Consider the following 23,505-nt stretch of genomic DNA (forward strand, 5'->3'; position numbering starts at 1 on the left):
GACACAACCATTACCTGTCGGGTATGAGGCAGGCTCAGCACCTGAGCCCGCTCCATACACCTGTTAATGACTTGCGCCATACATGTTTGGTGGATGTTGATAAGGAGTTACCCACACTCATCTATTTGTTATTTAATATTTTTGTGGTATACTTCTCTTTTAGTTTTGTTTTGCTGGATTACATCAGATGATCAAATGGCAGACATGAGTGAAGATATGAGCGAAGATGCAGAAATCTGTCAAGATTGTGAGAAAATAAAATCTGGTATGTACCGTATATAACTAGCAGAAGCTGTATGTGTGTGTACAGCAAGTTGTATCTCTATGTACAAACATAAGATGGCACTAATATTCAACAGGGCTGAAAACATCTTCATTTTAATATATTTTTACATTTAATCAATCATAAGATCATTTACTTTTTTACTTCGAGGAAATCATATTCACTAAAAAAGCCATTCGTAGTACCCCTGACTTTGCTGCTATTCTATTACATGTATGAAATGCATGCAAACTCTGTTAAAATTCTGTAACCAAAAGAACTGATAAAACAATTATGTGAGGAACTACTTAAGATAGAAAATTTTACTTTGAGATAATAGTTTTATTGCAATCAAAGCAATACCTCTAAGGCTAGGTGCCAAAGACCATGTATCCTCTCATCTCAGAGATTCAGGTCAATTATGCAATTCTGACTCTGATCAGAGTGTGATCATAGTGTAATCCAATTCTCTCAGATGAGGAGAAGATGGAGGAAAAAAAATCTCCATCTTCTCCATTCTTTCAGTCTGTGAAATTCGGACTGCACTTAGATGTCATCCAAGTGCAGCCTGATGGTTTCCACAGACTCAGTGACTTGCATGGTCGAGTGCGATCCGAATATTGGACATGCACCAGTGTGAGAAAAAAATCGGACATATGCACGGCCACATAGACTAATATTGTTCTGAGTGCGATCCGATGTTTTATCAGATCGCACTAGGAGCAAAAATACGACTGTCTGCACCTGCCCTAAAGCTGTCTATACACATAAGAGCAAATCCTTTCAAATCCAATGATTTAGTCAAAACTGGAAGTTGCATAACGCCTTTAACGCACCCTCTTTTCAAAGTGGAATAAAATTTATAGCCTTAAGCTTCACTGATATGTAACAATAATTTTGATAATGAATTTGCTGTGCGACCATTCTGTTCTTTCTGTTGGGGAAGCAATTATTCCTTCTGCTGTGATACTGACCTTATTAAAAACTAGCAAGTGTCTGCCCTGTTGTGATACAGGGGATCCAATGATGTCTCCTATTTCGACATCTCTAGGATGGATACCATACGGAGCCACACTATGTTTTTACAGATACATTGCAATTCTCTAACATAAGAAACTATAAATCGTCTTTTAAGTGATTAATAGCTGCTGCTGTAAAAAAAAAAATGAACTGCACACAGATAACACTTTTCTGGCTGAAACTGACTGCTTCTTTATATGCCAAGCACATATGTTTTATGAAAATACTGAGTTTGTTTCTTGACCCTTTAATAATGTTCTGTTTTTTGATGAAATTCGGCAAAAAAATCTATAAAATAAAGTCAAAGTTATACATTGCTATATTTATAATATTTTTGTGGCTTTTTTTGTAATGTTTTTATTACCCTTGCCCTCATCCTAACCATATCCCTAGACATAGTCCTAAGGCCATGACCCCACTATCAGTATTCTGTCAGTATTTTTTCTCAGGAGTGGGAGCCAAAACCACATGAGGAACAATCAGAGAAAAGGCATAATAGAAACAAGTCACCAATTCTGCATTTATCACCCACTCCTGGTTTTGTCTCCCATTCCTGAGAACAAATACTGACCGAATACTGATAGTGGGGCCGTGGCCTAAGCCTTACCCTATTCCTAGCCCTAACCCTAATTCTAACTATAACCTTAGCCCTGATCCTATTTTGAATTTGGGACCGTTTCCCCAGTAGGGCTGTCTCTCCTCTCCTAAAATTATGAGTTAGAGGAGAGATTGTAAGTTGTGGGAGAGCACAGTGCAGTCTTTGTCATCTCAGTAACTGTCTATGCAGAGCATAGCAGACAAGATACGTTTGTCAGCTACTGCACTCTGCATAGGCAGCAACTGAGATGACAAATCTCCCAGTATAATGAAAGCTTTTTCATCTTGGTCTCTGCCAATGCATAACGTGGCATCATGACAAAGTCATGTTGACTGCTGCTGTGCAGTGCTCTGCACAGGCATTGCTGCAAGCAATGAGCGATATATTGCCTCACTCTGCTACTCTTGCTTGATGGGTGCTGGGCACTTACTGCTGCTAGAAAAAGTGGAGCTTTCCGGTTGCTCAGTGAAGATGCCTTGGAGAAGGGGCTTGCCCTTCGATCACTTTGACAGTGTTGGCAGATGTGAATTTTTTTCGCACCTACAGAATTTTTTGCCTGGGACAACCATCACTGTGGCCCCCAAATGCTACACCGGCAGGCATAGCCTCTATACAGATATGCCAGAGTCCCCATCAATCAAAGAATTATGACTTATTGGTTTCTCCCTATTTGTGTAAAGTGGCAGGGGAAGCCAGTGGGGAGCCAACAGGCAGACATTTCTTCAGGACCTGGTATTTAATTAAACCTATGATGTCAAATGTAGTAATGAAACACAAGGCGCATATTGCTATAGCATATTGTTAAATAACTCAGGAAAATTATTATTTTTTTTAATTATAGTTTTACTATTATTGCTCTTTTATCTCTATATTATTCCCTTGTTTTTATGTAACACTCTAAATTCCTTTTAACAGATGACGTGACTTTCCATCTTCTATACTGCTATGATGCCTACATCGTGTCACCTCCTTGCCCGCAGAGTATTAAACAAAAAGGAGTAGATATCCACCTTTATAAGAGTATTGTAACTCCTCTTGAGCAGAGAGGATATAAATGCTACTATGGATCCAGAGACATAATTGGAGGTGATCATATTATTCAGGCTATGAGTTACCCCATCACCATAATCCCAACAACCATTGTACCAGTATTTAAAGATGAGAAGTTTACAAGCCTACGGAATTTACTCCTGAGACCAGATTATTTGGAACGGGTCGTGTTTCTCTTATTTGATAAGTCACAGGTTTATCCAGAGGCCATATCGAAGAACGGTTACTCATTGGTGATAAACGATCGTTACCTGCTGTCAAAACTGATCCAAACAATTAAGAAGAATAGGATGAAGACCCCTCTCTTTGAAAGGAAAATGAAGTATGAAAAGGGGCCAAATGCTGGTGAGTACAGTATCTATGTGTGCAGAGTGTACAGAAAGGTTACAAGATCAAGCAAAATATAACCCAATATCTGCTTTAGTTTGTGGGGAAAGGACGTAGGCCGATTTATCAAGCAGTTTTTGTCAATTTTCTAGAGTAAAACTACTTGAAATGTTGCAACATTTTGTACAAATCATATTTATCCAAAAATATTCTAGCTTTTGAAATTCTTACTACAATCACTTGTAAAGTAGGAACAGCTTATCCAGGAGAGGGCATGGAGAAGAACCAAGGTCTTGGCTATTGTGATTTTTATGTCTTCAATGTATTGTACCAACCTGCATAGATGAGGGGAAAAAAAACAACGTGAGCAATCTAATTATTACATTGCTCCCATAGCTTTTACTGTATTTGTACACTAAACCACCATGCCATGCATGAGGCCATGCTTCAAAGTGATCTGACATATAACTACTATATACTTGGCCACTTTGTAGAAAGACATCTGGGACACCCTAAAGAAAGAAGGCCATTGTGACAAAATATTTCCCGTACACTTCCTCTTTATGCATTTCATATATGGCATTTTACTCACAAATAGTACATATGATTCCCATTCATTAGACCCCCAAATTAATACATACCAGAGCCCCTAACCAAATACAAACCACACAGAGAGTCATCAGTCTATGCATATTATAATAAAGGAGAACACTGTGTGTAATATTAAGTGAGGTCACTGTATGTAGAGGGGTTTTGAAAACACATCTGAGTGTGCCCCTAACACAGGTTTTGCTCAGAATGCTTAACAGCATATACCTGTCAAATACGTTTGTACCGTGTGTGACAAAGTCACTGGCAAAGTACTGGAGGGGAGATATGTGTCACTGAGGTTATTAGCTTTAGTGATGTGAACCTAGGAAAATCCTCCAGCACACTAAGTGTTGAAAGGACTATTCGGCCATTTTAAGGGCTAGGTTTAGTGAACAGCTGTAGAGTGGCTGGGAGGCTTTTCCCCTGGAGTCCAGGGGATAAATACACAGCCTCCTGGATCATTCAGTGTTCTGTGTGCCTGGAGGTAAGAGCTCCATAGCTGTGTTTAAAGTATAGGCTAATTGCTGAACCCTGTTGATTTTCCCTGAGCGGACGGATCCCTGCAACCATATAGACTGGGCTATATGTTATCTTTTGTTTTCCCTTAACAGTAGTAAGAGTATTCTGAGAGTTGTTGCTTCGTAACTTGACAGAACATGTTTCTACTGCTTTAGAGTCCAGTGGCCATGTGCTTTACTTCATCCCATCTGATGCTTGGCATTGTGCTTGGTGATGTCAGGCTTGCATGCAACTGCTCGGCCATGGAAACCCATGCCATGAAACTCCCAGTGCATAAGTTTTGTGCAGATGTTAATGTAAGAGGAATTTTGAAACTTTGCTGCTACTGAATAAGCAGAGTGTTTGGTGACTTTTATGCACAATGGACCTCAGTGTCACGCTGTCTCTGTATACTGGAGGTAGGGGGCCTAAGCTGACCCTAAGCTGGGGCCCTGACTAATCCCTCAACCTGGAGGTACTGTTAAAGGTACAGAGGTCCAGGCCGCCAGCGTAACCCCTACCTCCTGAGGATCCCTGCACCTAAGTAATCTAGTCCTGAGAAGGACCCCGATCACAACAAAAGAGGACAAGTAATAATATGCCCACACACAGTACTTAGACGAACGAGACAGTACAAGGGAAAAACCAAAACCACCTTGCATACAAAAACTACACAACTACAACAGAGGGAACACCAACGGGAAAGGAGATAAATGATAAAGCGAGGAAGGGAAAAAACACTCCAAATACACTTATCTCAGAAACTCCAAATACCACGATCCGCTCTGTAAGTCTGTATGAAATGCTTTCACCGACACTTCCCAAACAGACCAGCAGGTATTTGAAGGAGACTCACTACAGCAGCATTGATTGCAGCTGGGCGAGGCTGGACCTCGTCTAGCACGGAGAGAGAGAGAATTAACTCCCTCACTGCCGAAAACACAAAGCACCAAAAAGTCAGCTGTGAGAAGTCAGGCTGTGTAATCGTGACGATCTTCGTGGCGACACACCCGTGACAGTACCCCCCCTTCTACGAGGGGCCTCCGGACCCTCAGGGCCAGGTTTATCCGGGTGAGTCGTGTGGAAGGCCCGAACTAATCGGTCTGCGTTAATATCCGACGCAGGAACCCACATCCTCTCCTCAGGACCATACCCTTTCCAATGAACCAGGTACTGAAGGGACCGGCGATTAAAACGTGAATCGATGACCCTTGATACCTGGAACTCCAAGTTACCATTGACCACCACTGGAGGGGGAGGTAAAGGTGACGGTACCACCGGCGCCACATACCTCTTAAGCAACAATCTGTGGAACACGTTGTGAATTTTAAACGTAGGGGGGAGGTCAAGACGGAATGCCACCGGATTAATAATAGAACTGATTCTGTACGGCCCGATGAACCTGGGACCCAGTTTCCAGGAGGGAACCTTAAGTTTAATATTCCTGGTAGACAACCATACCCGATCGTTCACACTTAGGTCCGGACCAGACACTCTCCTCCTATCAGCCATACGTTTGTATCGGTTCCCCATAGTATTCAGATTCTTCAGCACCCCTCTCCATACTGAAGCGAGTGATGAGGAAAATCGTTCCTCCTCAGGAACCCCCGAAGAGCCCCCCCTACTGAAAGTACAAAACTGGGGGTGAAAACCATATGCCCCAAAAAACGGGGACTTACCAGTGGACTCGCTCCGCCTATTATTAAGAGCAAACTCTGCCAGAGGTAAGAAAGAAGCCCAGTCCTCCTGGTTCTCTGACACAAAACACAGGAGATATGTCTCCAAGCTCTGGTTCATACGTTCCGTCTGACCATTGGTCTGAGGGTGAAAAGCCGATGAGAATGACAAATGCATCCCCGCCGTGCACAAAACGCCTTCCAGAACTTGGACACAAACTGAGACCCCCGATCAGACACCACATCGGAGGGTACCCCGTGAAGCCTCACAATCTCCCCAATGAACACCTGCGCAAGAGTTTTAGCATTAGGGAGAGCCAGAAGAGCGATAAAATGTGCCATCTTGCTGAACCTGTCCACTACAACGAGTATGACCGTTTTACCCGAAGACGGAGGGAGGTCCGTAATAAAGTCCATAGACAGATGAGTCCAAGGACGCTCCGGGATCTTCAAAGGTAAGAGGGCCCCAGACGGACGGGTATGTGAGGTCTTAGAGCGCGCACAAACCCCACAGGACGCGACAAAAGTTACCACCTCCTTATGTAAGTTAGGCCACCAAAACCGACGCGAGAGGAGATCCACAGTTGCTTTACTCCCCGGGTGTCCTGCCAAAACTGAGTTATGGTGTGCCTCGATCACCTTTTGTCGCAACTGATCTGGAACAAACAGTCTCCCCGGAGGTCCAACAGGGGCGTCCCCCTGAGCCTCCAATACCTCCTCCTCCAGCTCAGAGCATACTGCCGAAACCACCACCCCCTCCTGAAGGATAGGAATCGGGTCGTCCGTATTCCCGGCCCCAGGGAAACTGCGAGATAAGGCATCCGCCTTTACATTTTTTGACCCAGGATGATATGTAACGACAAAATTAAACCTGGTAAAAAACAATGACCACCTAGCTTGTCTGGGATTCAGACGTTTCGCGGACTCCAGATATAACAGGTTCTTGTGATCGGTGATGACGGTGACCGGATGGACTGCCCCCTCCAAAAAATGGCGCCACTCCTCAAAAGCTAACTTAATGGCCAAGAGTTCCCTATTACCGACATCGTAATTCCTCTCAGCGGACGACAATTTTTTAGAGAAAAAGGCGCACGGATGCCACTTACCAGGGGACGAACCTTGTGACAATACTGCTCCCACCCCTACCTCGGAAGCGTCTACCTCTACAATGAATGGCTGTGACGCATCAGGTTGAATGAGTATGGGTGCCGAGGCAAAACATTTTTTCAAGCAGGAGAATGCTTGACAAGCCTTGTCAGACCACCTAGAAAAATCCGTCCCCTTTTTAGTCATGTCTGTGAGAGGCTTAACCATGGACGAGAAATTACGAATGAACTTCCGGTAATAATTAGCAAACCCCAGGAAACGTTGTAGTGCCTTAAGATTCTCTGGCCGATCCCACTCAAGAACTGCCCGCACTTTCCCAGGGTCCATACGAAAACCGGACGCTGAAACCAGGAAGCCTAAAAACTGGAGTTCCTGTACGGCGAACACACACTTTTCCCATTTGGCATACAGTTTATTATCCCGCAAGATCTGTAACACCTGCCTAACGTGCTCCTGATGAGACACCAGATCCGGCGAGTAAATTAAGATATCATCCAGATATATGACAACAAACTGTCCCACCAGGCGGCGAAAAATGTCATTAACAAAGTGTTGGAACACCGCCGGGGCATTAGTCAGACCGAATGGCATGACAAGGTTCTCATAATGCCCCTCCGGAGTGTTAAACGCCGTCTTCCACTCATCCCCCTCCTTCATCCTAATCAGATTGTACGCCCCCCTGAGATCCAACTTAGAGAACCATTTGGCGCCCACGATCTGATTAAAGAGATCGGGAATAAGTGGGAGTGGATACGGATCTCGGACCGTAATCCGATTAAGTTCACGGAAATCCAGGCAAGGGCGTAGGCCTCCATCTTTCTTCTTAACAAAGAAGAACCCCGCAGCCACCGGTGAAGATGAAGGTCTAATATGCCCCTTAGCCAGACTTTCTGAAATATAATCCTTCATGGCCTGCCTCTCAGGACCAGAAAGGTTATACAACCTAGCTTTAGGTAACTTGGCCTCAGGGAGCAGTTTTACAGAACAGTCATACTCGCGATGAGGAGGTAGTTCCTGACACCCTTTCTCCGAGAATACATCCTCAAAGTCCGCCAGAAATGGAGGTAAGACCCAAGGAGTAACCACACCGATGACCGTGTTCATGCAGTTTTTATTACAGAATTTACTCCATTGGCTTATCTCTCTGGTTTGCCAATTAATAACCGGGTTATGCTTAGTTAACCAAGGAAGGCCCAACACTATAGGAGTGGGAAGACCCTCCAACACGTAGCAAGACAACAGTTCTTTATGTATCGCCCCCACTTGAAGTTTTACGTCATGCACAGCTTGCAAAAAACTTCCCTGACCGAGAGGCCTGGCATCGATCGAGAATATGGGGATGGGTTTAGCCAACTCACTCAATCGCATACCTTGAACCCGGGCAAACCGAGCATCAACCAGATTAGCCCCGGCCCCACTATCCAGAAGAACAGATATCCTCTCAGTTCTCGTACCCACCACCACCTCCGCCGGTACGAGAAACTGAGACGAACCTAGGGACGAAATACCTACTCCCAGATTGCCGTCCACCACACAACCTGGGATCAACAGTTTTCCGACGACTCTTCACTCTGCAAGGGACGGGATGGACACCCCCCCCAATAAAATGTCCCTTTCTCCCGCAGAAGAAACACCTTCCTGTCTTATGGCGCACCACCGGTCCCCTCCCCCGAAATGATGTCCCTCCTAATTGCATAGGCTCCTCTGGACTGACCAGCGGAACCACCATATGAGGGGACCTTGTAGGAGGTGGAGTCATCACAGGGGGTCGAGTTATCCCGCACCTCTCCCGAAGCCGTCTGTCAACGCGAATAGCCAGGGCCATAGCGGCTTCCAGTGACGCGGGAGAGTCATACTGTGCCAACACATCCTGTAATTTGTCGGATAAACCTTGACAAAACTGGCTCCTAAGAGCCGGGTCATTCCACTTGGTGTCCGTGGCCCACCTACGGAACTCCGAACAGAATTCCTCCGCCGGACGATCTCCCTGCTGGATCCTACGTAACTTAGACTCAGCAAGGGAGATCCGATCTGGGTCATCATATACGAGTCCCAGAGCAGCGAAAAACCTATCCACTGACTGGAGAGCCGGGGAGCCCAGGGGAAGAGAGAACGCCCAAGATTGTGGGTCCCCTTGTAGGAGCGAGATGACAATTCCCACCCTTTGTTCTTCACTCCCCGATGACCGAGGCCGCAGCCGAAAATACAATTTGCATGCCTCCCGGAAAACAAAAAACTTGTCCCGCCCCCCAGTGAACCTGTCAGGGAGAGCTACTTTAGGTTCTGGTCCGGCTTGCTCCAGAGGATGCAAAACCTTGGACCTAACGTCCGCCAGCTCCATGGACAAACTCTGCAACTGCCGAGCTAGACCGACTACTGGATCCATGGTAGCTGGAGAAAAACTAAGTGGGTCGGTGAAAATGTCACGCTGTCTCTGTATACTGGAGGTAGGGGGCCTAAGCTGACCCTAAGCTGGGGCCCTGACTAATCCCTCAACCTGGAGGTACTGTTAAAGGTACAGAGGTCCAGGCCGCCAGCGTAACCCCTACCTCCTGAGGATCCCTGCACCTAAGTAATCTAGTCCTGAGAAGGACCCCGATCACAACAAAAGAGGACAAGTAATAATATGCCCACACACAGTACTTAGACGAACGAGACAGTACAAGGGAAAAACCAAAACCACCTTGCATACAAAAACTACACAACTACAACAGAGGGAACACCAACGGGAAAGGAGATAAATGATAAAGCGAGGAAGGGAAAAAACACTCCAAATACACTTATCTCAGAAACTCCAAATACCACGATCCGCTCTGTAAGTCTGTATGAAATGCTTTCACCGACACTTCCCAAACAGACCAGCAGGTATTTGAAGGAGACTCACTACAGCAGCATTGATTGCAGCTGGGCGAGGCTGGACCTCGTCTAGCACAGAGAGAGAGAGAATTAACTCCCTCACTGCCGAAAACACAAAGCACCAAAAAGTCAGCTGTGAGAAGTCAGGCTGTGTAATCGTGACGATCTTCGTGGTGACACACCCGTGACACTCAGCACTCAGTGACCCCGCTTTGTGAATTATATTGTCTGTCATTTCATGGCTGATCTGCTGAGGTTGCTAAACAATTCAAATTTTCATTAATACCACAGATAGCTGATCAAGGAATATTTAGGAGGTGAGACATTTCACGAGCTGACTTCTTACAATGGTGTCATCCTAGCATAGTACCATGCTCAAATTAAGTAGCCTTTTTAGGATGACCCATTTCTTCTCAAACGTTTGTGAAACATGAATTATGACATTATAACATAAGTAATTTATCATGATCTGTTTCAGCTTCTTCGATATCCTCTATTCCAACAGAAATCTCCATTGAAGGTGGTGAGTATGTTGCTTTTCTAATAATTTCACAATAATGTTATTACAGTAGTGCTGGAACTAAAGATAATCAAGGCTATAGCTAATCCTTGATTTAAATATTGAAGGGAATCTGTCAGCAGGTTTTTGTTTCCACATTGCAGACTTATGAATCCCCCCAGCACAGGCACTGTGTGCTGTGTGGATTCACCGGTATGAGACAGAGGGCATGTATGTGTTATACATACCCCCGGCCAGTGGGTAAGGCCTCGTTCTCCATACACTTGTATTGAGCGAGGCCGCGCCTTCTAGTCGGACGCGCCCACTGGTCGTCTATGTCACTAGATGGGGCATCTCTGAGAATACAGTGTCTCTAGCTAAGGTTCACCCAAACCTGCCTACAACTGTCTTTAATTGAGATCCTGTGTTTGGCGCCAAACTCTTCCTGTTATTTGCATGCATGCATTCACCGGGGTCACTGTGGTGATGCCTGAGCTAAGGACTTACCGGCCGTTAACTGTTCTCTGAAGAAGCTATCTGATCGGGCACTTAGCTAGGAGACTGAGGAGAGGGTCCTGATCTTGTCACATTGAAAGCTTTGATGACTTGGGCCCAAAGTGTTTTAGAAATTTGTGCTAAATTGGCTCTTGTGGCAATAGACCAGACAGACACATCACATCACATGCAAATCAATGAGCCTTTTGTGCTCAAAACCTTGTGACTGGTTTACTTGTTGCTCTTTCTAGGACCACTTTTCAAGATACTAATTACTGCATACAAATAACACCCCTTAGGACCTGCCATTTTGGAGATATTTTGCCATACGTTCCCCATATAAATTAGCTAAAAGTTGTCTAAACTCACTGATTTTGGCTGGATCTGCCAACCATCTGATGAGTATAGCAGCCATCTGACTGGTTCTCAACAGATGATGTCAGATATAAGAATTGGGTGATTGTAATTGAATTGCCCCATCTTTTTGTTCAGCAGGGATAGGCATAGAGAAAACAGGAACGTTCAGCTGAGCGTAGCTGTCAGCCGAACAATATTTGTCCGGCAGCTAGCTAATGTACATGGCCAGGTTTAGATGTCAGTCATCACAATTTGGCCCTAGTGAAAGTCACTCAATTTCTTATATTTGCTTTCGACACATCAAGGTATAAATTTTCATATACTGTCTAATATATTTGACCTCTTGCCATTGTAATGATATAAATACTCCATCTGTCAGTGAATTTAAGGTTATGACTGATCAGCAAATCAATGTATCTACAGTGGGGTCCAGTATTTATAACTGTACCAAAAGGGAGAACCAGATGATGGCGCTGTCTTTGCCACCAAATGAGATCAAGGTGCAGGAACTTCAGGTTGCTTGGAAGTAAAAAAAAAGTATTCAAACCAATATAAAACAAATAAAAACTGTATACACAGCGCGTGTCGGCTGTTTGCAGCCTTCTTCAGCCTTCTTTTATAGCCCTTTGCCAGAGTGAGAGAGGAAGGGGTTACAAAAAAGGAAGAGGAGGAGTGCGTCACCCTGCATTGTTCTCAATTTTTTTAATATATATATATATATATATATATATATATATATATATATATAAAAAAACATAAAAACATATAAATATTATATATAAAATAACAAATACCAAACCTTTTTTGTAAGAAACATGTCAATCTGATTAACATCCCATTATTTAGAAAGCTAAAAAGCATCACTTCAACATAAAAATACACATCTGGGGCGTCCTGGGGGTTCTTTTAAACTCTTGTGGATTTTTGGGAGGTGGTAGAATATTGCTCTAGTTGGAGCAGAGTCAGTCAAAAAACGTTTTTCTTTTTTTTTTAATACAGTTGTAAATATTCTAATTCAAATTGAGGTGATGGATCCGTATCAACTAATGATCATTTTTTTTTATTCATTATTTATTTATTATTCAATATTTTTTTACAAAAAGAACAGATGTGTATTTTTATGTTGAAGTGATACTTTTAGCTTTCTAGATAATGGGACATAAAAGAAAAAAAAAATTCTATTCATTATTTATTTATTTATTATTCAATATTTTTTAACTCAAAAAGAACATCATATTGGGCATAGGATCCCTAACTAGCTCCCTATCACATTATATAGATCTCTATCTACAGGAGTTCGTCATCCAACTTTCCTCTTATTTGAGAGATTCGGCACAATTGATCAAAGAAACTAAAGAAATCGTATGGCAGGAGAATTATTTATTTATAACATTGGATGTCACAGCGCTCTATTCCAATATTGGACACAAATTGGGACTAAATTGTGTCGAATTTTACCTGAACACAGATTCTACCTTAAAAATGGAGCAAAAGCTTTTTTTGCTGGCAGGTCTGCGTTTTATATAGGAGTACAACCTCTTTATGTTTGAGGCTAACCTATACCTGCAGCGGCTTGGGATCACAATGGGGACTCGGGTGGCCCTAAGTTTCGCAAATCTGTTCATGGGGCGATTCGAGTCCATATTGTCAATTATGTCAGATGAATATATAGCATACATCAAATACTACCGTAGATATATTGATGATCTGATTATTATATGGAGTGGTATGGAACAGGAGGCTATAAAATTTATGAGAGGACTCAATGCCAATGAATGGGGTCTCACATTCACAGCTCATATAGCGTGTGACAAAATTATATATCTAGATCTGGAATTATTTCATATGGATAAGACCATCATGAGCAAAACACACTTTAAAACAGTCGATGGGAATGGGTATTTAGACTTCAATAGTGCTCATTTCCCGAAATGGAAAAAGGATATCCCACCAAGTCAATTTCACCGAATCAGGAGAAATTGTACCTTAACATCTGATTACATAAATCAATCAAAAATTCTTGAAAGAAAGTTCAAAGAAAAGAGATATCTCATGGGAATTGTGGAGAAAGCTTTTCAAAAAAATGTAAATTTAACGCAATCGGATTGTTTCAATAAACAAAATAAGAAGGGAGAAGAAAGTAAGGAAGATAAAGACCTTTGGAGACACAATTTCATTGCGGCATATAACCGGTGTAATCAGTATATCCGCAACACTTTAAATAAATATTGGTACTTATTGCAAAAGGACCCTATATTAAAAACAATTTTACCAAAAGAACCACAAATCACTTTCAGAAGGGGTACAACGGTAAAAAACATGATAGCTCCAAGTAAATTGAAGGAAAAAAGACCCCAAAAAATCAATGTTGACCCATCGGTTTATAAAGAGGAGGGGGGAGTCTCTAAATGCTTTCTAAAAAAAAAATGCTGCTGCTGCAGGATTATAAATCAAGGAGCTAAAGAAATTAATTGTAATAGTACGGGAGAAAAACACAAAATCTCACAAAATCTGACATGCAATTATGATCATGTGGTAACCTGTGTCTGTGGTCTTCAATACGTAGGTCGCACAACCCAGACTCTGAGATCACGCATGAATGGCCACAGACATAATGTAAAAAATGGTTTATTGAAACAAAGTCTATCTAGACATATAGTTATGAAGCACAACAAAAACTTTGTGGTCAAAGTTACACCACTGGAACAGATCACCATAGAATCACTAAATAGAAAAAAGACATTGAATGCTAAAGAATCATTTTGGATATTTGAATTGCAATGTTTATTTTCGGATGGTCTGAACGATAAACTAGAACAAGTTTGATCATCATTACAAATAAGTTTTATTATAGATCTCTGTTTTATAATGAATCTCTGTTTTTCCCGTTTATGTATCTTTTCCCACTTCAATTTAAAACTTGTATTTATTTATTTTTCTTTTTTTCTTTTTCTTCCTTCCCTAAATTTTTCCCCCCCAAAAAAAGTTGTTGTTTTTTTACTTATTTTTTAAACTTTTTTTTTATTCATTATTTATTATTCAATATTTTTTTTTTACAAAAACAACAGATGAGTATTTTTATGTTGAAGTGATACTTTTTAGCTTTCTATATAATGGGATGTAAAAATTTGTATTCATTATTTATTTATTTATTTATTTATTTATTATTCAATATTTTTTAACACAAAAAGAAAATATGTGTATTTTTATGTTGAAGTGATACTTTTTAGCTTTCTATATAATAGGATATTAATCAGATTGACATGTTTCTTACAAAAAAAGGTTTGTTATTTGTTATTTTATATATAATATTTATATGTTTTTATGGTTTTTTTTTATATATATATGAAAAAAGCTGAGAACAATGCAGGATGAAGTACTTCTCCTCTTCCTCTTTTGTAACCCCTCCCTCTCTCACTCTGGCGAAGGGTTATATAAGAAGGGTCAAATTAATTTTTTCCATACACCTGAAGAAGGCTGCAAACAGCGGAAACGCGTTGTGTATAAAGTTTTTATTCGTTTTATATTGGTATGAATTAAATTTTTTTTACTTACAAGCAGCCTGAAGTTCCTGCACCTTGATCTCACTTGGTGGCAAAACAGCGGCATCACCTGGTTCTCCCATTTGGCATCCTCGTTGTGGGATACTCCTGTCTCTGGATTCAATCCTACCTCACCAGGTCGGCCGCAGTCTTTTGCAAATGAATACATACTACAAGCGGGAGTTGTGCCTCTGTTTGCACAACCACATGAGGTGATCAATTTCCTATAGATACTCACCCTTTTACTTGATCAAATCTTACTACTCTTAGATAGCGGCACATTTTTTCTCCTTTAGGAAATCTATTATTATTTATGATTGTAGGAATGCTGTAATTACAGTGGGGAAAATAAGTAATTGCAATAAAATGCTAATTGATTATTTAAAAATCATACAATGTGATTTTGTGGATTTTTTTTAAGATTCTGTCTCTCACAGTTGAAGTGTACCTACGATAAAAATTACAGACCTTTCCATTCTTTGTAGGTGGGAAAACTTGCAAAGCCAAATACTTATTTTCCCCACTCTATCTATCTATCTATCTATCTATCTATCTATCTATCTATCTATCTATCTATCTATCTATCTATTCTAATGTGACATGCAGAAGTAGTGCTTCAAAAGCATCCAGCAACTATTAGAAGTAGCACAAGCACAGGAGACAGGAAGTGTTGTGCTCCAGAAGCATCCAGCAACTAGAAGGGTTAACACAGTCACAGGAGACAGGGAGTGTTTTAGCAGAGCTCCAGGGGGATTGTGGGGAACATGTTATTGTAGTCTGGCTGAAGCCGAAGAGAAAGGTAGTGTGTTATCTGTATCGGACGGAAGGCAACTGAACAGGATTCAGATCAGGAGAGAAACTAAACACAAGTCAGATAAACTCCCTGAACTAACAGTGCAGAGTATTATCGGGCAGGAAGATAAGGACTGGAAGGAATTGTGTCATAGGGATCATCTCCTTTATCAACCCCCCCCCCCCCCGTCTCCATGCCAGGGTAAAGAATGCTGTGTACAATTGGGTCCTTTTGAAGGAAAAGCCTGTGGTTGTGTATGCATTAAAACTGTGCTGTATTCTGCTACAGGATAATAGACTGTGTACTACTGTTCAGCAAAGGAGACTGTACGGTTATTACTGGAGCCTGTTGCTCAAACAGACATTTTGCACTGGCTGTGCCTCATTAAATGTTCCTGTTCTACCATTTATGAGGACTCTTGTCAGCTGTGTCTGGTCAGCAATTGAATCTATCCTGTGCCTGAGAGAAGCTGCAGCCTATGGTCGCCCAGAATAACGGTTCCCCCAGGATTCCAACAAATTATTGTAACCGGTCTCACCCCTATCTGAACTTAGGCGGCGTGCGTGTAACACTGTAACACGGGTACTTTAGATGCAGTGACACAGAAACACAGAGCAGCCAATACGGGGTCAATAAACATGGGAGGTTTATGATAACAGGGTCAATCTCCACACAGGGAGTAACACGGGAAAATATGGGGGAAAAACAAGGGAAAAGCAGGTAAAAGTCTATCACTGACAGTTCACAGTTTAACTAGATGTAGCAGAGTCGAACCGGTTATAATGGACAGTTTTTTCACTTAGCTGACTCTTGCTCCTCACAAGGCAGTTAACAGCTGATGCCAGTGTTGATTTTTCAGGCGTCCCCGCCCAAACAATGCTCCGTCTTCTGGCAGCAGCGGGCGGTCTCCGGTTTTACCCGCTGAGCCCCTAGTCCATAACACGGCACCTCACGTGCCCGGCTCCACCGACCCTGCGTCTCTTTTCTAGTCGGCTTGACTCCTCCGGTCCACTGCACTCGGCTCTTGCTCCCAGTACTGGAGCCAGGAGCCTGGACCCTCTCACACTGCTCTGCTCAGCAGGACCCAGCTCCGCTTTCCCGCGCAAACGTCCTCGTCTCTTCCTCTCTCTACCCACGTCACCAGTCTCTCGGTCACCTGACCTCCCAGCTCTCACTCTGGACACGCCCCCAGCGTCCCAGTCACCTGACCCCATGCTCGCAGTCTGTCTTCCCCCTGCAACCAGAGGCACGGCCCCGGCAGTTCCGGATCCCTTGCTCTGAAAGTACTTACACCCCGGTCTTCCCCCTTACACTCCCGCTCTACTTTAACTCGCCATTCCACAGGCGAGAGTTCCTTCATTAAACGTTCACATTCTTGGACTTCCTGGATGATACGGTACCATATGAATTGATCTTGTTCGTAACGGTGAGGAGGCTCTCCTGCTGTTGTCCGTTCTGACCGGCGTAACTCAGTTTGACCGATGGGGGCTGCAGGGTCACTCGGATTTCCAATCTCCGCCTGCCCGGTGGCTTCAACCGATGTTGTTCCCTCGCCGCCTGCACTGGGGACTGCAGGTAATCGAGTGCTGGGGCTCGGAGGTAGAATCAACAACTCTTCTTCATCCACATCGTGGCTTGGGGCAACTGTGACAGGACCCTCTCTAGAAGCAGGTGATTCTTCTCCATCCTTGTCATCTTTAGACAGACAGGGTCACAGCATACTACGATGAACCACTCTGGTAGGGGCTCCTTCAGCCCCCTCGGGTTGAACTTCATACACAGGTCCTTCAGCGCCAATCCTGCGCTTCACTCGGTGCGGGGTCCATTCCCACCGCCTACTCAGTTTACCCCGGGGCTGCCTGTCCCGAACCAGCACCTACTCCCCGGGCCTCAGAGCTGTCCCTCGAAGAGGCAATTTCTCATGATGTTTGAGCTCCTGAAACTTCAGATGTACCAACCGTCGGAGGGTCTCCAGTCGATGCCGATGTTCCCGGACCCAGGAAGACACCCCCGTCCGTGGGTAGTCCTCCTCGGGGTGCAGCTCTAACTCGGTAATCTCTCACCCCTTTCGCCCGAACAGCAAGGTATAAGGAGTGAACCCCGTCGTACTATTCACTCAGTTGTTGTAGACCCACACCTGCTCGGCCACAAACTCAGGCCACTGTACCTTCCGATCTTCCTCCAACGTGCGGATCAGTGTCCGATTAAAGCGTTCACAGGCCCCATTTCCTTGAGGGTGGTAAGGAGTAGTCCGTGACTTCTCAATCTTGTACAACCGGTGCAGCTCTTCCATCACCTGGCCTTGGAAGCAGACGCCTTGATCGGAATAAAGCCTCTTTGGGCCGCCGTACACCCGAATGAAGTCTCGGCAGATGGCCTGCGCAGCGGACTCGACGGTCTGGTCTCTGGTCGGGGTCACTACCGCAAACTTTGTGAAGTGGTCTGTCATTACCAGGCAATGTTCATACCCGAGATGCGCCGGTCCAACAGTCAAATAGTCGATCATCAGCACCTCCAAGGGGGCAGAATTCACAATAGTTTGTATGGGGACCCGCTGCTCCGGGGGCTTAACCAGCTCACTGCTCCGACATCTTCGACAAGTGTCTTCTATTGTTGCTCGCAGTCGGGGATGATACACCAGCCTCTGCAACCACTGAAATGTCTTCTCTGTCTTCTCCTTAGCCACTACTCCGACCAAATTTTCTGGGATCACCACTTGCCAGGTGGTCCCGAACTCTCGCAGTAGCTGCACCCATCGGTAAAGCAGCCCGTCTCACAAACACAGTCTCTCCCATTGTCCCAGCATCTTCAGTGCTCCGGGGGACAGGGTACTCCTCTCTTCTCGACTGGGGACTTGCCGCAAAGCCACCCATTGACGTAATTGAGCAACTTCTCCGTCAGTCTGTTGAAGTTGGATCCAGTCATCTCTTGGCCGCCCTAGCACTTGTTCTTCCGACGTCTCTCTGATCTGTCCCTGCCCGTGGCCAGCAGTCCCACGAAACTTCGGAAGCTAGAGGTCTCATCCGCCTCCAAATCTTCATCGAGGTTATGATCAGGCCGTTCATATGTCACTTTGGAAAGGGCGTCGGCGTGAGTATTCTCTGCCTTAGGCCAGTAGGCGATCTTATAACGGTACCTGGCCATGCGGGCCACCCACCGCTGCTCCAGGGCCCCCAATTTCGCATTCTCCAGGTGGGCCAGCGGGTTGTTATCTGTTCTCACCAGTACTTCGGACCTGGACAAATACTCTGCAAACTTCTCGGTCATTGCACAAACCAGAGCCAGCAACTCTAATTTGAAAGAGCTATAATTATCTGGGTTCCTCTCGGAGTCGTGAAGGGAGCGGCTGGCATACGCAATCACGCGCTCTTTCCCCTCCTGTACTTGGGATAGCACGGCTCCCAGACCATGTAGGCTCCCATCAGTGTGGAGTATGAAGAGTTGGGAGAAATCTGCATAGGCAAGTATTGGGGCCTCGGTCAGGGCCATTTTTAGGGCGCAGAAGGCCTCTTCCTGGCTGCTTCCCCACCGAATCGCCTGATTCTTGGAGCCCGCCGGTACTCCCTTAAGTAGCCCCAGCAATGGGTTGGCTATGCGGGTGAAGTTCTTCACGAATCTTCGGTAGTACCCCGCAAGTCCCAGGAAGGCCCTAACGTCCTTCACTGTCTTCGGGATAGGCCACTCCTGTACGGCGGCCACCTTTTCCTGGGTGGGCCTGACTCCTTCACCGGACACAGTATGACCGAGATATTCGATCTGTTTGCGGAACAGGTGGCACTTCTGGGGTTTCACCTTTAGGCCATGACTCTGTAGGCGACTCAGTACTTGGTCCAGTCACTGGAGGTGCTCATCGAAGGTGGCGGCATAGACAATTATGTCGTCAAGGTAAATCAGTGTCACCCTGAAGTTCAAATCGCCCAGGCACCTCTCCATCAGAAGCTGGAACGTCCCGGGGGCATTAGTCAGGCCGAAGGGCATTCGATTGAACTTGAACAGTCCCATGGGTAATATGAACGCCGTCTTCGCACGGTCATGTTCGGCCACGGGCACCTGCCAGTACCCACTGGCCAGATCCAAAGAGGAGAAGTATCTTGCCTTCCCTAAGGCCGACAGGGATTCTTCTGACGCGCCCCTGGGCCTGTGTCGCGCTGCGTTGCGCACGCGGGAGCTTACCCGGAGCCGGATCTGTTGAGGGTTGTAGTCTCGTGGCGGTGACCCGGTCCGTGCCCAGGGAGTCAAACTGAGCGGCGATGTATCAGCGGTAGATGTTGGACGACTACGCCACCCGTTGAGTACAGCTAAGGAGCTGCTGCTGCAGGGCAGACCGCTGAGGCTGGTGGTAGGATTGTGCAGCGTGATAGTATAACCCCCAACGGGAGGGGTATGGCCTCAGGGCAGCCGACGTGGATGATGGGGGTAGCAGGAACCACTCGGAGACGGTACGGTGTAGTTCAGGGTCTTTACTGGTGACAAAGATAGACCCTCCCGGAGTACTGGCTAGCGATTGGGGCCTGGTCAGTCCTTGAGCAGATGGGATCTCCCCTGGCCAGGCGGAGTTGTAGGCCTCCCAAACTAACTGTACTCTTCTGGCTACCTTGCTAGAGGCGGGTATAAGTAGCCCACGTCCCTCAGTGTACCGTGTGGTGCTCACCCGTATGGCCGGTGACTCGGGGCCTTCGGGTTTCTTGGCCAGAGGACCTGGAATCCCCTGCCTGACGGATTCTGCTGCTGGGTAGGAGTTAGTCCCCACAGCCTCGGACTCCGGGTCCGGTAAGAAATCTTCTCAGTCAGGGCGAGCTCTGCAGCTGCCAGCCCCCGACTCCTTGTAACACTGCTCCCACAGAGCTCCTGATGTTCTGTTCCTATATTTGCTTCTTTTCTCTGTCTCTACTTCTTCTCTACTCACTAACCCTGCCTCAGCCCTAGGTTTATATAGGGGAAGTTCTTCCCCTCCCAGGACTGGGCAGGAGGTGTGGCATGCATCGGATTCCTGACCAAGAGACCTCCCACCTGCTCTCAGACGTAATATCTCTATCACTGTGGCAACCAGACCCCTGGGGTGTCACACTTCGATTCGTGGTAGTGGGTAAGAGTCCCGTACTGTACAGGCATTCAGTCGTCTATATTCCACACAGAACCGCAGGGTCCCATCTTTCTTTCGGACCAGGACAATCGGGGCTGCCCATGGACTCTGACTCTCCCGCATCACACCATTCTGTAACATATGGGCTAGCATCTCCTTAACCTCTTTATACATCTGGGGAGGTATCTGCCGGTATCTCTCCCACACTGGGGCAGAGCTCCCCATGGGAATCTCGTGGATAATGGCTTCGGTGCAACCAAAATCATCCTCATGGCGAGCAAAGACTTCCTGGTACTGCTCCAGCACCTCCTCAACCTGCTGCACCTGTCGAGGTGTAAGTCCCGCCAATTCAGCCCGCATTCGTTCTAGGATTCTTTGTCCCCCCTTCGCACTAGCCCGGTGGGATTTTGGCAGCACGATGACCGCCAGAGTCCAGGGGTCTCCTCGTACAGCGGACAGCTGTACCACATCAGGTCGCATCAACTTCTCTGGCATTCCCAGAATCTGGGCTATTTCCGCCCTGGGAGGGAGTGTGAGATCATCTTCGCCCAGATTAACACATCGCACTATATCATTACCACCCTGGACGGTGGCCAGTGTTCGAGCCACCAAGAGTCCGGGGGGTACTTTGTCCATCGGTGTTGGTTCTATCTGAACTTCGACTCCCTCAAGAAGTGTGCAGGCCCGTGCGGGTAACGTGAGTACAGTTTGCCCGGGCGGTAAGGTGAGCGCCGCAGCTGCTGGCACTATTATTTTTCCCAAGATCTTCCCTTCACTCGACGTCTCCTGAGCCTGGGCAGCTCGGATTAGTTGTTGAAAGACCCTCCTTTGGGGAGTTCGCAGGTCCCACTGTTCTAGAGGAATCTCCTTCGGCTCACTAAGCAGGATTTGCTTGATCTCTTTCAGCACATTCATTCTGAGGGTCACCGGGGGTCCACTTCCGGTTCCCCCTGTGACCAGGATGACTCCTTTTTTTCCCATATCTTTTCCACACATTCGGATCTTCATCCACACCACCTCTGCGACCGGGATGTGTAATTGATTAGCTGCCATGAGTCTAATTACTGGTCCCCATTCAGGCCGCGCTATCTCTGGAAATCGCTGTTGGACGTAGGCTTCTGTCATCGTAGTCACCTGGGATCCCATGTCAATCAGGCAGTGAACAGTCCGACCGCTTATTTCGGCCCAGACAGTTGGGCTGCTGGAAACTAGGTCCTTGGGACTTCCTCTTTTTCTTTCCCCTTCCTCAGGCTCCGTGCTGTGTCCCCCAAACACGGAGCCCGCTAGTTTAACGGCTGCCGCGACAGGGGCTGCCCTCGGCTGGCACAGCCCCTGGCGTAATGTCCTGCGCCTCCACACTTCCAGCAGGTCGTGTCTCTGTCTGTGTAGGGCTGCCTCACTTCTCTACGAAACTCTCCTGCAGGGCGGGGCCTGAATTCAATTCTTTCCATAACTGGGGCAATCGATCTGGGTATCTCTGGTGTCGGGGCAGGGGTCTTCTTGAGACTGGACCATTCATCTTGTATCTCCTGTATCTCCTTCCGCATCTCTCGAGCCCATTCCGGTTCAGCTGCAGGCGGGGTGGGTACCTCATTACTCCGGACCATCCCTGCCAGGGCCGTCACCCCCATCTCCTGCTCTCTCACACGTGCCTCTGCCCCCACTTCTAGAAAAGTCATACGTGGGTTGGCGCGCAGGCGCTCCCACAAGGCCTGCTTCAGCTGCACATCCCTGAGGCCTGCCACAAACTGGTCCCTTAAGATCACGTCAGGGGGGCCCATTCCCAAATTCCCCATGTCGTCTTTTCTAGTGATATAGGCATGCACCCTCTGTAAGGCATTAACATACTGCGTCACAGTCTCCCCCTCCTGCTGCACTTGGTGAAACAGCCGTATCCTCAGCTCTCCTACATTGGTGGGATCCCCATGCATCTCCTCCAGTATCCGCACCACTTTTTCTACAGTATCCCGGTCATGGGGAGGGCGGTACATCACGGATTGTCGGGCCTCGCCGTCCAGGGCCAGTAAGGCTATTTTGGCTTGCATAGCTGGGGTCATCGGATGCATACGTAACATACTCCTAACTCTCTCAATCCAGTCCCACAGCATCATATTGTCCCTGGTGAACTTTGGGAGATTGCTGAGCATGGCCCCCCAGCGGCAAGCTAGATTTAGGAGCTCCCAGGATGGGCTGCTCTGCATTGTCTGTGTCTAGCGACTGCATCCTGCCGACTACGCCAAATGTAACATGGGTACTTTAGATGCAGTGACACAGAAACACAGAGCAGCCAATATGGGGTTAATAAAAAGGGGAGGTTTATGATAACAAGGTCAATCTCCACACAGGGAGTAACACAGGAAAATATGGGGGAAAAACAAGGGAAAAGCAGGCAAAAGTCTATCACTGACAGTTCACAGTTTAACTAGATGTAGCAGAGTCGAACCGGTTATAATGGACAGTTTTTTCACTTAGTTGACTCTTGCTCCTCACAAGGCAGTTGCCAGCTGATGCCGGTGTTGATTTTTCAGGCGTCCCCGCCCAAACAATGCTCCGTCTTCTGGCGGCAGCGGGCGGTCTCCGGTTTTACCCGCTGAGCCCCTAGTCCATAACACGGCACCTCACGTGCCCGGCTCCACCGACCTTGCATCTCTTTTCTAGTCGGCTTGACTCCTCCGGTCCACTGCACTCGGCTCTTGCTCCCAGTACTGGAGCCAGGAGCCAGGACCCCCTCACACTGCTCTGCTCAGCAGG

The 23,505-nt window shown here is 46.1% G+C and overlaps 1 protein-coding gene across 2 annotated transcripts in view; it reads left to right on the forward strand.

The window, feature by feature from the left end:
- The window catches only part of LOC141273618 (uncharacterized), a 135,484-nt gene that overhangs the window by 8,484 nt on the left and 103,495 nt on the right, over nt 1-23,505 (forward strand). For both annotated transcript variants that reach the window (XM_073685700.1, XM_073685701.1), the window contains exons 2-4: nt 164-265; nt 2,796-3,275; nt 10,464-10,508. In XM_073685700.1, the coding sequence (XP_073541801.1) occupies nt 196-265; nt 2,796-3,275; nt 10,464-10,508 (595 nt within the window). In that variant the 5' untranslated portion in view covers nt 164-195. The remainder of the gene's footprint in view (nt 1-163; nt 266-2,795; nt 3,276-10,463; nt 10,509-23,505) is intronic.

Source organism: Phyllobates terribilis, unplaced genomic scaffold (genome assembly GCF_046119375.1).
Source record: "Phyllobates terribilis strain yellow unplaced genomic scaffold, ASM4611937v1 Scaffold_5__5_contigs__length_657084704, whole genome shotgun sequence".
NCBI classification, from domain to species: domain Eukaryota; kingdom Metazoa; phylum Chordata; class Amphibia; order Anura; family Dendrobatidae; genus Phyllobates; species Phyllobates terribilis.